The sequence below is a fragment of the Setaria viridis genome, chromosome 2 (genome assembly GCF_005286985.2).
Source record: "Setaria viridis chromosome 2, Setaria_viridis_v4.0, whole genome shotgun sequence".
Taxonomy (NCBI): domain Eukaryota; kingdom Viridiplantae; phylum Streptophyta; class Magnoliopsida; order Poales; family Poaceae; genus Setaria; species Setaria viridis.
This window is the reverse complement of record NC_048264.2, coordinates 1,495,324-1,511,986: the sequence shown is the minus strand read 5'-3', so window position 1 is coordinate 1,511,986 and position 16,663 is coordinate 1,495,324. Positions and strand designations below refer to the sequence as shown.

The 16,663-nt window shown below is 48.4% G+C and overlaps 2 protein-coding genes across 2 annotated transcripts; one reads left to right on the top strand and one right to left on the bottom strand.

Moving 5' to 3' along the window:
* Positions 1-775: 775 nt before the first annotated feature.
* LOC117842788 (uncharacterized) lies at positions 776-2,887 on the bottom strand. Its single transcript, XM_034723301.1, has 2 exons — positions 2,278-2,887; positions 776-831 (listed from the first exon to the last, which is right to left on the bottom strand). Exons 1-2 carry the CDS (start codon positions 2,885-2,887, stop codon positions 776-778), a joined length of 666 nt encoding a protein of 221 aa, XP_034579192.1.
* Positions 2,888-10,085: 7,198 nt separating this feature from the next.
* On the top strand, positions 10,086-12,522 carry LOC117843130 (probable fucosyltransferase 8). The gene is made up of 2 exons (XM_034723692.2): positions 10,086-10,525; positions 10,648-12,522. Exons 1-2 carry the CDS (start codon positions 10,279-10,281, stop codon positions 12,186-12,188), a joined length of 1,788 nt encoding a protein of 595 aa, XP_034579583.1. The 5' UTR covers positions 10,086-10,278; the 3' UTR covers positions 12,189-12,522.
* Positions 12,523-16,663: the final 4,141 nt, after the last annotated feature.

Sequence of the window (16,663 nt, the reverse complement as noted above, 5' to 3'; positions counted from 1 at the left end):
ACATTTCATTCACGTCACTGTTCTTGCTACAATGTATATGAACATGAACTCAGGTTAACACAGCTAGCACAACCCATATGCTTCTGCAAACTGTGGCATTATCGGACCAACACATTGATATGATCTGCATACAGTTACAGTGAACTGAAAAGGCGTGCAGAGAGAGAATGTCACATGCTGACATCAGATGCTTCACCATCAGCTTAAGGACATAAAAGTTACAGACTGAAGCTCTTATCTGCAACTGCCAAAGCAAAGCCATCAGGGCCGCCTGAAGATTTCACCTGAAGAAATTGCATGCTAAAAATACAAGACAATAAAAATTTCCACGATGCGCGGTTCAGTCAATAAGTTTCAAGTGGCCACAAAAGGAATTTCAACCACAGGAACCTGAGTACCAGTAACTGAAGACAAGGGAAACATATTCTATTCATTCCAAGATCTCACTGCAAAGCTTTAATTTCAGTGCATATAAAGCTTTAATTTCAGTGCATATATAGAGCAGGATCATGCTGCCATGAACATCTTACAGACAAGTCCAACAGACGCCTTAAACTAACTAGCAAGCTAAAAACATCACAGCTAAGACACGCTAGTAACTATCCATTAAACCTAACAAAGATCCAGAAAGCATGACGGCAAGCAGAACTGCAGATATCATTTTTGAAAAGTGCAAGCCACAAAAGCCATATATATATGCCGTCTCGGTTGCCAGTAGCCCAGTACACATTTCCTTCTTCATCTTAAAAACCTTGCAGTAGCAACTTGAGTTTTTTCATGCACTTGAAGAACTATCTCTTGGTGCCTCATCTGTCGAGGCTGCTCCCAATGCTGCAGGACAATTTTTGAAAGTAGTTTCAGCTACTTTAGGAATCGATTTGCCATCAATATTTATTTTGTTTCTCACCAACCAAAATGATTAGCAAGTTGCCACCAACGATTAACCAAACAACACCAGCATATTATCCATAGCTCCACAAGCTAACAGTTAATTGCACAAAATCAGTAAGAGAAGATGAAGTTCAAATTCTAGAGGAACATGCCTCTTGCATTAGCCCAAATATTATCATCCAATAGCTAAGGAATGTACAATGTTAAGCATGGGCACACGGCAAACATCTGAACTGGTACATGAGTGACAGCTAATTTTCTACTACTGCAAAACTTCCTGTCTCATCCTAAATTGATCAATATTCAAGACCCCATCCAAAATGGTATGTTCAACAGATGGATAAAATCTAGCATATCTAGCCAGTTTCAAGGACTCCAGAAACAAGAAAGTCACACAGTTTGCAGATATGAGACTCAAATAAGCTCAGCACTATTGATCATATTACCATCATCTATATTTTTACATTGCTAACAGAAACGTCTACAATTTCCTGAAAACTCTGAAACACCAGTAAGTGCTAAAAATGGCAAATTAAGCATCAAGAAAACTCTACCTGGAGTGCAGAAGCTCACGAAGGGAACAGCATAATTGGGGTGGCCAAAACTCTTAGGTCCCGTTTGGATCATTGGAATTGAATTCCATTCTAATAATCATAATTTAGACACAAAGTAATTAAGCTAATATAATTGTATGTGGAATATATTTGTATATTATTGTTGGTGATATGGGAGAGATACTTATGTGCTGCACTTCTACTATAGGGGAGCGAGTTCAAGAGCGTGCTATAAGAATTGAATTCCATTCTAATAATCATAATCTATAGAATCAATTTCCATCCCACACCCTATGAACTTAAGATAGGTTTATATCTAAACTTTGGAAGGTTGTGGAATGCCACGTTCCAAGATAAATTAGCCTACTCCATTAAGTAGATTCCAATTCCTTCAAATGAAGGGATCCAAACGGGGCCTTAGGCATTTTCCTTGCCTGGCTGGAGTTTAAGTCAACACTATATATTCCTCTATCATTCGTGCAAAGGAAATAAATGATACCAACACTGCGAAGCATAATAGGTGTGCATTTGAGGGCATTGACAGGGAATAACGTCTCGAGCTCAATGACTCTGCTTTGTGCCCATCTGGCTTCCTCGCTAGGACCAGCCACCATCGACCATAGGTGGAGTGTGCGCCCCTTTGTTCTAGCGAATCCGAGACTGCCATCTTCTGCGGTAATGAGCGCAATGGGCCATGACGAATAGCTTGTGACTGGCAGGTGAATCCACTCCATCTCCCGCGTTTTCAGGTCAAACTTCACGACTGCGTTCGCCGTGTCAAGCAGGAAGCAGATGGTATCCCCCGCAAGAACACCGGGCATCAAATACAAACTGTCAGGGTGACGCAAACTGTCATTGATGTGCGGAGCAAAGGTAGGCTCGCTCCATTCCCCAACTTCGGACGAGTAAACGCGGGCGAAGACCTCACTGAGGCCAACTGCCACGACGACCACGAGGAAGGGGCCGTGGCTGCAGTCGAGGTGGTTGCAGCCGGCGGCGGCGCATAGCACCGCGAAACCCGAGGAGCACTCGTGCGGATCCGGCACCCGCGGCAGCTTGGGCAGCTCCAGCTGCTCGCCGGAGATGGGGTACCAGAGGGAGAGGGTTGGATCCCACCACTCTCTCGCGTGGCGTACGTTGTGGAAGAGGACGCGGCCGTGGCGGGCGTCGAGCACCATCCGGCCGTGGCGGAGCTCGGCGGGGACCTGGCACTTGAAGGAGGACGTGGGGACGAAGCCGTGGGGGTTGGTGAAGGCACCCAACATGGGGGGCGTGCGGTGGAAGCTGCGGAACCGGCGGCGGAAGTGGCGGCCGGAGACGATGCGGAGCCACTGCTTGCAGACGAGCGCCGCGCGGAGGAGGCTCGCGGGGTCGTCCGGCGGGAAGCGGAGGAGTACCTCCTCGACGAGGTCGTCAAACAGCTTCAGCGGCGGCGGCGCCATGCTGCTTGGTTGGTTGGAATCGGCGGGCGGCGGCGCGAGGGTTTGGCGTCGTGGGGTTGTGAGAGCGAGGGGGGTTTGGATCTCCTCTTCACTCCCTTCTGTTCTTTTATTGGGCTGATTAGGGCCGAATTCTTCCATACCGTTCGGCCCATGTAGCGTATACTTCTTCGCAAAATTGTGTTTGGTTGGATTGCCCTTATCATTTTTTTTTGGAGTTGCTCCAACATTATATTTTGATTAATTTTCATTCATAAACAAATTACTGTCTTGCTAACATAATTCAATTATTTCACAATTTCATGTTCAACAATCTTCTTAGTTTTTTTTTCTTCCATCTTTTTTTTTGCAAGCATATTTGTTCCATGGTCTTTTGTATAGTTTTTCTAAGTAACCATTATATGTTCCTTGTTTGTATTTTTTATTGTTCTAATATTGTTTATGAGATGTTCTAAGGTGTACTCCCTCCGTCCCACAAAGAGTGTCCATTTAAATTTCTCCTAAGTCAAACTATCTTAAGTTTGACCAAGTTTACAATGAAGAGTATCAATATTTACAACACTAAATAGGTATACTATGAAAATATATTTCATAATAAATCTAATGAAACTTGTTAGACATCAAAAGTATTGATATACTTTTATATAAATTTGGTCAAACGTAAGATGATTTGACTTAGGACAATACTAAAAGGACGTACAAGGTTGCCCAAGCAGGGGGTATTTGGATACTAGGTGCTAAACTTTAGCAGTGTCATATCGGATGTTCGGATGCTAATTAGGAGGATTAAACATGAACTAATTATAAAACTAATTGTAGAACCCTGTGCTAATTTTCGAGACGAATCTATTAAGCCTAATTAATCCATCATTAGCAAATGGTTACTGTAGCACCACATTGTCAAATCATGGACTAATTAGGCTTAATAGATTCGTCTCGCAAATTAGACTCCATCTGTGCAATTAGTTTTTTAATTAGTCTATATTTGATACTCCTAATTAGCATAAAACATCCGATGGAACATGTGCTAAACTTTAGCACGGGGTATCCAAACGGGCCTGAGTCCCAGCCTTTCTTGTTCCGCTGGTTTACTGAAATTTGAAACGCGCACACAACCGTGCACACAACCCTGAACCGCATTTCTCCTTTCTCCTGACACACGCACTCTCCTGACACCCGTCACCTTGTCTCTGTACACCTCTGACAAGCTAGTAGAGCTCCCCCGTCAGTTCCACCTGTTCATCTGTGATGGGATCCCACACGATCATTCTATTCTGCGTTCGCGGCCTCATAGGGTAGAGTGTGCAAGAGCCAAGAGGGCACGGCCATGGCGAGAGTCGAGCGCCTGCCAGCTAGGGCGGGGGCGCGGTGAACGGGAGGACGTGGGACAGAAAACTGACAATAAAAGACCCATCGACGGTGTTGGCGTCGTCATCGATGAGGTCGCATAGAAAGCCGAGCATCGGCCGCGTGCCATGGAACTTGCGGAAGAACCTATTCCGGAAGCCCGCTGGTGCCGGAGATGAGGCGGCACCAGCCCTTGCAGACCAGGGCGGCGCGGGAGATGTGAGCAGAATCTCCCTCTTGCTCCTCTGCCTCGCCGGCGTCTTGGTTGACGTCGCCGGCGGTGGCGCGACCCCGGGCGCCCAGCGTCGGGTGCCATGTCGCCGGGACGGATATTTTCAGATTGACCCCTGGATTGGATCGCGATCCAAATATTTGCACGTACCCCCGTAATTTGGATAACGATTAATAGTCGCGATCCACATTTTTGCACATACACCCCTAATTTGGATCGCGTCCAAGCATTTTCAAATACCCCCTGGCTTGGCGCGGCGCTCCCTCCGTCCATCCGGCCGGCGGCCGGCGCCGCCTTCCGTCCCGGCCGCGTGCCCCAGTCCACACCCTGCTCTTCGCCCATCTGTGAGCTCCTAGCGGCAGCTCTCCACTCCTCGTCTTCTTCTTCAATTGAATCGCCGGATCGGAGTAGTTCCTAGCGGCGGCGAACACGCCATTGGCGAGAGAGCTAGAAAGACGGCGGCGGCGGCGGCCACCGGCCAAGAACAGTCAATGGCTCAACGCCACGTTCCGTCTTCAACTTCTCCATTGCATTTTCCAAAGGCGGCGGCTGTGTCAGCCATCCCTCCTCGTCGACAGCGACCGCGGCTCTCGGACTTCTTGCTCGCTCGACGGCTCTTCGTCTTCGTGCGGTCGTGCCCCCTCGTGCGCGCAAAACGGCTGCAGCGCTTCGTCCTGCGTCTCTGTCATCTTGAAATTTCTATTCATCGCCACTATTCTATTTCTAGCATCATTTCTCAGCGTGCCACTTGGATTACATATGCTTCGTTTTTTTTTCTTTTATTTCCCAAGGCCCGCTGCTCAGCTTTCAGTTTGACCTGAACAAGCCAACAAGGTTCCATATATACGTATGGTTTCAGTTAAAGTAGCCAAGTTTTGATATACCTGCTGAAATACTGCATCAAATTCGTCTAAATTTGTAGTCTGAAAGGTATGTTTTTCGTCCGGCTATTCATGACAGATTTACTACAAAGGTTATGGTGATTCTGAACTCAACTTTTGTTCGCAAACGATATGTTCTGGAACTTGAATTCTCAGATTTCGAAACTTTTTCCTTGGCAACGGAGCTTACTACAAACTATATGCTTGTTGTATTTGTTTGTTTCTAATAAAAACCATTACCTCATGTAGTATTGTCACACCCGATTTTAAGGATAAAACCGAGTGCAAAGAATACATGTGCGCACACACATGTACGACATAAGTGAATAACAAAGATAGTGCCAAAGTGAATAAAGAGAGTATTAACCAGTTATTACATGACCGAATGTCTTAATAAAATACAAGTCTAACTTATTACGCAGCGGACTTCAAAAGGAAGCGATGACACCACAGACAGCTGACTGAAGGACCGTACGACTAGAACTCCTCAAAGTCTTGCAGATACTCCTCCAGATTTTCTTGGTCTGAACAGCAGTTTTGCAAGTATGAGTACACTTATGGTTGGTACTCAACAAGTCATAGGGAACAGTGTAGTGTAAGGCAAATCAAAGGTATGGCTATGGTTTAATCAGCATCGACTTTTAATTTAGTTGGTCAAATTTTATTAGCAATTAACTAAGTATAAGTTTATACCACCCGAAATTAAACAGGAACATAAGTAAAGTAAATAACATAACCATGAATGAAACAACAACGATTTAAGTCCATCTTTCAATAGTGTTATCATGTGAGGGTCTAGGCCGCTCTTAATTGTGAGCACGGCTGATCGATCAGTTTTACACTCTATAGAGGTAGTACATCTTTACCCACAAGTTGCATAAAAGTTTAAAAAATTTTTGGACCCAACCATGCAGTGTTTGGAAGGCACCATACCACACTTTCGAGGTGTGATTGCATAGGAACGCTATGAGACCTTTACAAGGATTCGCTAGTAAGTGGTAACCCACTAAGGTTTCAGGCCAAGCAGAGCATAACAGTCCCGCTAGAGCAAACACACTTCTCGGGATTGATGTCGTCTCCGTCTACTTTTTCTCTTAACTCAGTGTCTTAGCAAAGCCCACTTCCCAAGAGAGCGAGTGCTATACCCCATCAACGCCATCCCCTCTTGCCCTTTTGGTAAGATTACCCCAGACTAGAGTTTCTAATTATTCAGCCAAGACCAGAGCCATTTAGTCTTGTGGTAGCACTGTTTTCCTAAGTGGTTCTCCATGTTCCGATTAAACATTTATGATCTTGTATTAATGAAAGGTATAGCATGAGTAAAACAGGATTAATCATTGATTTCAGTTAAACCACCATAACCCAAGTAAGCGATAAGCATGAGCTACCCAACATAAAAGTAAACCCGGTTGGTCAAGGCAAAGGTAATGAAATCTAGGACATCCGTAATTGAGACCTATCAAGATTAAACTATTATGTGCATAGCAATGTTGTATTGAACATGAATGTAAAGGTGAATAGGACTTATAAAAGTGATCAAGGACATGACTTGCCTTCTTGACCTTGCTCTTGCTGTTCGTACTCCTCGAAAGCTTGAGCCTCGAATCCCTCGAACTGCTGACCGTCTACACGCACCACATGAGCACATACAAGTAAACAATTGCATAACATAAGAAAACAATATACCAATCATAATAAATAGAGAAAACAAGCTTGCACAACTATTCTATGCATTAAAACAAACACATGGACATTATGAACGCTAAAAACAGAGCTAGGATGCAAAGGATACGCTAAAACAAGCTACAGGGTCTATCTGTGAGAAAACGAAAGAAACCGGGACTTGTTTTAAAATACCTTTGAACTGATTTGGATCGCAGAGCAAATTCCTGAAAACTGTAGGGGCCTAAATGCAAAACAATAGTGGCGCGACACAGTTGACTGGTCCACTACGAGTTGACTCGTGCGCGGGCTGTCGGATTCGGATCTAGCGGCGGACGGGCAGCGCGCAGTGGCGGGTCACTAGCGTTGGCCGAAACAGGGCTCTGAGGCTCGGTTTCGAGCATGAGTTGAACCAGGGAGAAAGGAGGGATGCATAGAACGTGATTGAAGGGCCGGCAGCGAACGAGTCGTGGTGGAGGTGGCGCGCGACGTCCAACAGCGGCGGTGATGCTCCGGCGAACACGCGCGGGCAGAGGCGTATGCGGCGGCGCACGGATAAAAACTCGGCTGGGATCCTCACCGGTACGCGAAGCTTCGGGCGACGGCGGCGGCGCTCGAGCTTCAAAAGTGGAGGCGCTAGATGCGGAGGAGGCGAGGCTTAGGGTTTGGGGAAAAGGATTCGGAACGGTAGCTTTTATAGGGACCCTCGACATGCGAGCCCAGGAGCAGACGTGGAATAGGGCGTGGCTCGGACTCGAGCTCGGGACGGGACGGACTGCACAAAATGCGAAGCGGCGGAAGGAAGGTGCACGAGGAATCCGGCGGCGATTGGAGGGTTGGGGATGACAGGTGGGTCCCACCTGTCGGCGGCTGAAGGAGGAGGAGGAAGAGCTGGGCTGGCATGGCGGTTTGGGCCGGTGGGCGAGCTGCTGGCCCGGAAGGAGGAGGAAACGGAGCTGGGCCAAGAAGAGAGCTGGGCGCTGGGCTGAAAAATAAAGGGGAAGCAAAGCTGCGGCCCAAAAGAAAGGAAGAAAGGAAGAAGAAGGAAAAGGATTTGAAAACAAATTTGAAATCTAAATTCAAAATCAAACTTAAGCAAACAAAAATATGTACCGGCATGAATGCACAATGAACTCCTATGATGCATTAATTTAATTTTGGAAAGATTATTAAATGCCTAAGAATTTAAATACAACCTTAATTTGGCAAATTTTATTAAGTTTGGAAAATTTAAATTTTGGGTGTTACAACTATTTTCACATAATCCCTTTCAGGAGAATATTATTTTCGTGAACCGTTTTAACTAACTGAGATCTCGGTTTGACTCTGAATTTTATATTCGGACTAAATTAGCATATCTGCAACTAACTAAGTTTCATCTCGAGTGTAAACCCATGCGTACAGCTAGCGCCATCTCGATCAGGAACATCTCTATCCATTGGTTGGACATGAGCGACAAATTTAAATTCATCGGTTTTTCATATTTGGAGTGGTTAGATCCATCAGTAAAAAAAAAAGAACAGGCATGTCAACTTCGTAGCTGACTCATCACATGCCCAACCAGGCGCGCGGAAGCTGCTGCGTAGCCTATTTTGGTTTGCCAAAATGTATACGGCGCGGTCAAATTCAGAAGCTTCAGTGAAAGGGACCGTCAGGATAAAATTCAAACACAAGTTGAAGAAGCAACAAATAAACAACCATTGTTACAAATAAATTTAAAACAGCTTCGAGAAAAAACAAACAAACAGGCAAGCAACAAAGAGCAACCATTACACAATTGAATTCTCAAATGAATTCAGGCATCAGGATATATATGATGTTCATTTAGCAGCGATGTCAGCTTTGCCAATAATACAAGTAGTCCATCTAATTAGGTGGTGTTTGGATCAGTAGTTCATGAGCTAAATTTTAGCTCATAAACTTTAGCCCCTAAAATTTAGTTCTGCTGGGCTGTTTGGATCGATGGACTAAAATGGACTAAAGTCCATAAATGCTGTTCAACAAAGACCCTTTTACCCTTCTTCCCTGCCCTTCCTCTCCACCAACTCGCAGGCAGCTCACCGCCGCCGAGCTCCTCTCCGAGTCGCGCCCGCTCCTCGCCCTGCGCGCCGCTGCTGAGCGCCTCCTCATCGACCGCCTCTCGCTGCCGGACCCACCAGCTGCCTCCCCGCCCCCCTTCAACTTCCTCACCGCCGCCTTCGGCCGCGCCGCCGCCGAGGCCCGCAAGATCTCCACCATCCGCAACACCTTCCCACGCAGCCCGGCGCGCCCCGCCCCGCCGCCGAGCTCCTCGTCCTCGTCGTCCTCCCTCTTGTCGGTGGCCGCGGCGCTCTCCTCCCCGCCGGCGGCCGTGGCCCCTAGATACGGCGGCCGGCGGCATTGAGGCCAGCGGCGGCGGGGTCGAGGCAGAGACGGAGGACGAGGTGGTGGTGGGGGCTTGGCGAGGTGGAGGAGGAGGTGACCGGCGGTGGCGGGGGCGAGGCGGAGGCAGAGGAGGAGGTGGCGGAAGGCGAGGCGGCAGCGCCGTCATCGTCATCGCTGGCGACTGTGGCGGAGGCCAGGGTCTCCCGCGGACTCGCCGCTGCCCGCTGCGGCAAGATCGCGGGGTGGCGCCAACAGATCTCCGCGTGAGGGAGGCGACGGGCGATGACGGGCGGGCGGGCGGCGACGGTGGCGGGTGATGAGGGAGGCCGGCGGGCGGTGAGGGAGGCCGGTGGGCAGGGGCGGGCGGCGATGGACAGGAGGGTGTCGGTGGGCGGGAGGCGGAGGAGAGAGAGGAAAGGGGGGCAGGGGGTGGAAAATGGTGGGGAGGACCACTTTTAGCCCAGTTTAGCGTTTCTTTGGGAGCTAAAGTTTTTAGCCCAAAGTTTAGCTATTTGCCACTTTTTGCCCTCCTGTTTGGATCCCAAGAGCTAAATTTTAAGTTAAAAGTGGAAGACTAAAATTTAGTCCTTGGCCAAACAGGCCCTTAATCTGAAACTCCTCATTTTTAATATAATCGACAACTCTCCTGTCCGGTCCGGTTCGTTTCGGAAAAAAAACGAAAAAAATAATACAAGTAGTCCAAGACTAATTCTTTTGTCAATTCATTACATGTACCAGCGTTAGATGATCGGCGCCCTCACGGCCGGATCGCTGTGACGAACGGGGGCAGGAAGTCCTGCTTCCAACTTGTGCAGGTGTAGCTACGTGTGGCAGCCTCAATTAAGCTAGCTAGCCTTTGCCGGCAGCTACAGTTCTTCCGATAGGCCATGCAGAGGTGATCACGATCGATGGACATGGAGATGAGCAGTGGCGGCGTCGCCGGAGCCGTGCCGCCGAAGCTGCAGGAGGAGGATCCAGCGGCGGCGGCGGCGGTGGCGGAGCCATGGCCGCCGGCAAGGCGCTGCCGGGTGATGCTCGTCGCCGGCGTGATGGCGCTGCTTCTCCTCGCGTTCTTCGTCCTCGGCCAGGAGAGCGCGTCGACGGTCTGGGAGATCGCGAGTGCCAAGCTCACCGCCATGAACAATGGAAGAGGAGGTACCTACGATGGTCACCCATCATTTCCATGCCATTTCTCGCGTTGCATGTTTGCTAGTACATGCATATATGTATATATACAAATCTGAGCTCTCATCAATGGTTGCTTCGAATTCACAAAGGGTTTATGGACGACGCTTCTCGTCATGGTCATGGCGCCGCCGGCAATGCGACGGAGGGGAAAGCCGACGAGCTCCTCGGCGGGCTGCTGGCGCCCGGGATGGACAGGCGGTCGTGCCGGAGCCGGTACGAGTCGTGGCGGTACTTCAAGCACTTCCCCTACGCGCCGTCGCGTCACCTCCTCCGCGCGCTGCGCGCCTACGAGGCCCGCCACCGGCGGTGCGCCCCCGGCACGCCGCTCTACGCCGAGGCCGTCGAGATGCTCCGCTCCGGTCGCAGAGGCAGCGCCGCCGCGGAGTGCCGCTACGTCGTGTGGCTCCCCTTCGACGGCCTCGGAAACCGCATGCTGTCCATGGCCAGCGGCTTCCTATACGCGCTCCTCACCGGCCGCGTCTTCCTCGTCGCGCTGCCGCCGGACTCCGCCGACCTCTTCTGCGAGCCGTTCCCGGGCACGACGTGGCTGCTCCCGCACCAGGACTTCCCCGTCGCCAACCTCTTCGGGCTCGGCGTCAGCCCCGAGGCGTCGTACACGACCCTCCTCAACAACAAGAAGATCGCCGCCGTCGTGGACGACGACGACGATACGGCCGCGAGCAACGCGACGGCGGCGCCGGCGTACGTGTACTTGAGCCTGGGGTGGCAGCTGACGGACAGGCTCTTCTTCTGCGGCGAGCACCAGCGCGCCATCGGGAAGGTGAGCTGGCTGCTGCTGTACAGCGACCTCTACTTCGCGCCGTCGCTGTACGCGGTCACCGTCGAGTTCCGGGACGAGCTCCGGCGGCTGTTCCCGGAGAAGGAGGCCGCGTCCCACCTCCTTCTCCGGTACCTTCTCCACCCGAGCAACCCGGTGTGGGGCCTCGTCACCAGGTACTACCACTCCTACCTCGCGCCGGCGACAAGGAGGATCGGCGTGCAGATCAGGATGTTCGGCTTCGGCTCCATCCCCGTCGACGACATGTACAACCAGATCCTCGCGTGCTCCCGGCAGGAGCGTATACTTCCGGAAACCGACGATGGCGACGGCGACGCCGCCGCGGCGGCGGCTGATACCGACACCGGCGGCAAGACAACGGCGATCCTGATCGCGTCGCTGTACGCGGACTACTACGAGCGGCTTCGGGCGAGGTACTACGAGCATGCGGCGGCGTCCGGCAAGAGCGGCGGCGTGTGGGTGGGCGTGTTCCAGCCGACGCACGAGGAGCGGCAGGCGACGGAGAGCCTGGCGCACAACCAGAGGGCGCTGGCGGAGGTGTACCTGCTGAGCTTCTCGGAGGAGCTGCTCACCTCCGGGATGTCCACGTTCGGGTACGTGAGCAGCAGCCTCGCCGGCGTGCGGCCGACGATCCTGCTCACCGCGCACGGACACAAGGTCCCCAAGCCGCCGTGCCGGCGGGCCGCGTCCATGGAGCCGTGCAACCTGACGCCTCCCCGGGGCGTCGAGTGCCGGGCCAGGCCCGTGGACGGGGACGGGGAGGAGGATGACCTGGCACGCCACGTCAGGACCTGCGAGGATGATGGCGATGGGGTTAAGTTCTTTGACTAGGTTGTTTGATCCATGGACTAATTTTTAGTCTGGGTCGGATGTTTGATACCAATTAGAAAGACTAAACGTGAGCTAATTATAAAACCAATTGTATAAGTCGTGACTAATTCGGAAGATGAATCTATTAAACCTAATTAATCCATTATTAGCACATATTTGTTGTAATAGCACAACATGAGCTAATTAGGATCAATAGGTTTGTCTCGCGAATTAGTCACGACTTATGCAACTAGTTTTACAATTAACTCATATTTGCATGTCCTAAATAGCATCAAAATATTGGACTAAACTTTAGCCGTGGAGCTCCAAATGAGGACGTCGCAGTTTGACTTTTCGTTGGCATCTCTTCTTCTCTAGAATACAAGTCTGATGGTGCCAGAAGAAGGGGGTTTTATTTTCAATAACTAACTGGCTGAAATTATTTATATATATAATTGGTTTACCGTCGCCATTTTTAATTGGCTCAAAGTGGTTTACCGTCGCCATTTTTAATTGGAATAAGCTTACATAAACTCCTAAGATATTATAAGGGTTCATCTGACTCCTCAGCTCACGGAAATATTTCATCTGTTTTAAATTGTAGGTTATTTTAATTTTTCTAAGTTCATAGATATTATTATGCATGTCTAAAAGCAGTAGTAAAAACGGTATACACAACTTCATCGGTGGTTTTGTACATAGTATCAACTTTCCTGGGTCACTACCTGTTAAACGGTTTTGCAAGGTGAGGTCAGGACGAGCCGTCATCCACCCATTTTTAATGTGGCCGTAATTTTAGCTAGGGTAATTTTGCTAATTAACGTGGCGTGTCACATGAGTCGCTGATATGGGAGTTTATTCAATGAACGGCGCGTGGATCATTTTCAATGAACGACGGATTGGAATGCTCCAGACGAAAGCTTTCGTTGACCTTCGTGCCAGTGCAGATGACGATGGTGTCATAGGGCATTGTTTTCCTGTTGGGGTGTCATCTTGGAGCTACAATCCTCCTATACGGGGTTCCTCCGGGTGAAAACCATATCCAATCCTGGACGAGCGACGGATGGGCGACAACAGCTGATGGCAGCAATCCCGCCATGTGGCATGCTCGAAGGGGGCTGCCGAGCTCGCGTGGTGGCAATCACAGTCATGATGGCGGTTAGGGGTTGTTTACGATTGTCAGTTGGTTGACTTGCAGCGGATCACGGCGGCTGGCGTTGCTTGGCAACAGCCAGTGCGGCGTGGAACTGCGTTTGAGAACGGCGTTTGCCGCAACGACATCGTGGGATGACTAGGTTTGCAGCGGATCGCGGTGGGTTTTTCAGCTAGGCTGGACCATCCGGTGCGGTACATCGTTGGAAGACGACGCAAGCGACAGACTTGACTCCCTGAAGTGGCGGTGAAGGCTATGTGCGCGGGTGAAGTAACGAGAAGAGGCCGAATTGCGGCGGCGGCTCAGCTGTTTGATGGAGATCTGGGGAAGCGGGGCAGAATCGCTCCTCACACCGATAGTGATAAAAGAAACAGATCCGTGACATGGAGTTTCGAGGCGGGTGTGGCAAGGCTCCCGTATGTGATGAGAGTGAGATGGAGTCAAACGACGGATATGGCGAGGCCCCTGCGTGTTGTGAGGTAGCCTGCGAGAGATTCAGATTCGGTGGTATCACTCTGTCAGGTGGAGGACAGTGTCTGCAACGACACTTCGGCGGAGGGTCCTGCATGGCGATGGCCTCCTTGGTGGGGTGCAGTTTGCTTCCGTTAGATTCCCTGTCGACGCAGGGCTACCCATGGAGGTTTCGGCGACTACACGAGGGTGCTTGTTGGTGGATGCCGCGAATATTATAAAGATTCCGGTTTCACTGCCGCGCCGAGTGGTGTGGTGGGTCATGTTGACGTCCTAATCCAATCGAGCATCCTTTCTTTGTTTTTCATTTCTTTTCTATTTTCCTGCCTATAACCTCTCAAGGTTGTAGTCTTGTATTACCTTCTCTTTTAAGTAATACGAGCCCAACAATCTTTTCAGTTTAAAAAAAAGTGTAAGTTAGGCCCTTGCCCGATTTTGGACAACCAAAATCACTGCGCAGCACTGTAGCATACGATGGGGTCCTGACAATTTTAGGCTGAAAACACAGTAAAGTCGTTACTCTGTGCTCCAGATGCCTACTTTGTGTCTGTGTTAAATGCTGCACATTTCTTGAGTCTGATCAGTTAAATGTCACTTAATAACATAAAATATATGGATGATGCTATGTGTCTTAAACAAAGAGAGGTGTTCCTCAGGAGGTTTGAGTTAATCTCCTCTTAACTATTTGTGCAAATGTTTCTGTTCACTGCTGGAGCTGAGATAAAAGTTACTGTTCCTGTTTAGCTACTTAGCAACTTGTTGGAACAAGTGGTTTGTTTTTAACAGAACTTTATCTGATGGCATATCAATTCCACAATCAGCCAATCTTATTTTTCAATATTTATGCTTTTCAGCGGCACTGAGATCAGTCATTACCGTTGAGACGCCGGGAGTTGATCAAGAGGATGAAGTAAAAAACTCAAGATGATGGAGCAAGGGCTTCAAAATCAAGTAGGAAATATGCTACAGGTGGGAATAACACTCTGTTCGCAGTGGAACTGGGAAGTGAATGTAAATCGAAGAAAAATTTGACGTTAATGTTGTACTGGTCGCCTGCTTCCAGTTTAGCTAGCCTATCTCCTAGAATTAGTTGCTTTTATGCAAGTTAAGTACTCTGATCCAGTGGATCACGAGTGCGCCCTCTTCTGCAGCGATATCCAGTGGATCCTAAGAAGCCACTTTCATTTCATAACGTCGTCTTTGTGAATGAGATGTTAGGGTGTTACTAGTTCGCTAAGATCCATGCTTATGAGGTTGCTTTGGGCAATACTTTGTCAGTTTTGAATAAAATGAAACATTAATTCAAGCAAGCCTTGCTCACTATTGCGGAATTGATGATGGTGAAGTTCTGTGGAATCTAGGAGCTTCTTCTGTCTTTGCTGTGAAGTCAACACATTATTCTTTGCTGAGGGCTAAACTTGCTGATTGCATATTTGTATTCTGAGAGTTAAACTGAATCTTTCTAGCTGGTTATTGTGCTGGGGAGTGATGCTAACTATATGAATCTTAAGTATTCCATTTGCTACTTTCCTGCACAGTTCATTTCTTCGGTATCTGCTCTGTTTCATTGCCTGTGAGCATTCATGTTCAGAATTTGGTTTTGCTGCTAAGGTTAGAATGATTAAGGCTGGACCAAATGTTATATGGTTTAGCTGAGAAGGAAAGCCATGTTTCTTTCGCATAATGTGTAATTTCTTTAGTGTCCATTTATGCCATTTCCCTGCGGAATATCTGAGGCAGCAACGGAGAAAAGCTGGTGAATGCCACTGTCTGTCTTCAGCTGTTTCAGATTGCTAGGTTTCTAACAGTGAAACAATTTGCCTCGTGTACGAGTTCTGAAGCATGACACTGAACAACTTGACTGTTCTAGAGTTAATTCTGCACCCTAATGCACCTTTTCGAAGACTTACTTTTCTGATTCACATTAACCAGGTTCAGTTATTTCTTTTGTTGTGCAAATGGTGGATCGGTTTACACATGTAGCTGTATGCCTGTATGCACGTTTTATCGGTTCCCTGGTATCATATTACTGTCATGTTTATATGCAATCATATTTCCTTTAACCAATGTACGCAGCCAACAATGTGAGTGTTTAATCCTTTCTTCTGTTGCTGAAATATTGGATTGGTATGTACATCTGGCTACCCGCACATTTTTCCGGTACCCTAAAGACTCTGCAAATCATGTTTTTTTCCTTCGGAAACTCCATAAACCATAGTAATGTTGTTACGAACATTTTGCAATCAGGTGGTCTTCGTCATCAAATGTATGCAATCACCATTTGTCATGAATTGTTATATTATTTTTTTTATAAAAAAATTTCAGTGTGCAGAGGTAGTAAAATGCAGAGTCTGCATGAGTGAATGAAGTGTTCTTATTGTAGCAGGAAACAAACATCAATGTTCTGAAATGTTCAGGCCGGGGGTGGTAGCAGAGAGAACTGCTGATGTTGCTGTTTTGACATCAGAGGTTGTATTCTTCCAGTGTCAGGTTTCTCACATCGCATGCCTTTCGTCAAAAGCAAATGCTTTTTTTTTGCGAGGAGTCATATGAAAATACTTTTAGGATGCCAATTTGTTCCATGCTGGCACGCCCACATGGCGGCTCACAATGCTTTTCAAGACCCAATTTTTATTGTCTTGCTCTCGCGATCGCGATTGAAACATTTTTATTTTAATAGTACATGGCAGATCCAAATTATTCTTTTTATTATCTATATATATGAACCTAAGCTGATTAACTTTTTGAGACAAAAAATGAATATAAGTCCGGTTCCAATTCAAACTTTGTTCATCAATAACATGATATCTATTCCTTCTAGGTCAAGGATGATGAGATTCTCCCTAAAAAGAGTCTGGCCTAACTGGATAGG

Coding starts and splice junctions, on each gene's coding strand:
- LOC117843130 (XM_034723692.2), top strand. CDS start 10,279: ATGGACATGGAGATGAGCAGTGGCGGCGTCGCCGGAGCCGTGCCGCCG. Junction 10,526..10,647: donor CATGAACAATGGAAGAGGAG/GTACCTACGATG, acceptor GAATTCACAAAG/GGTTTATGGACGACGCTTCT.
- LOC117842788 (XM_034723301.1), bottom strand. CDS start 2,887: ATGGCGCCGCCGCCGCTGAAGCTGTTTGACGACCTCGTCGAGGAGGTA. Junction 832..2,277: donor CAGTTTGCGTCACCCTGACA/GTTTGTATTTGA, acceptor ATTGTCCTGCAG/CATTGGGAGCAGCCTCGACA.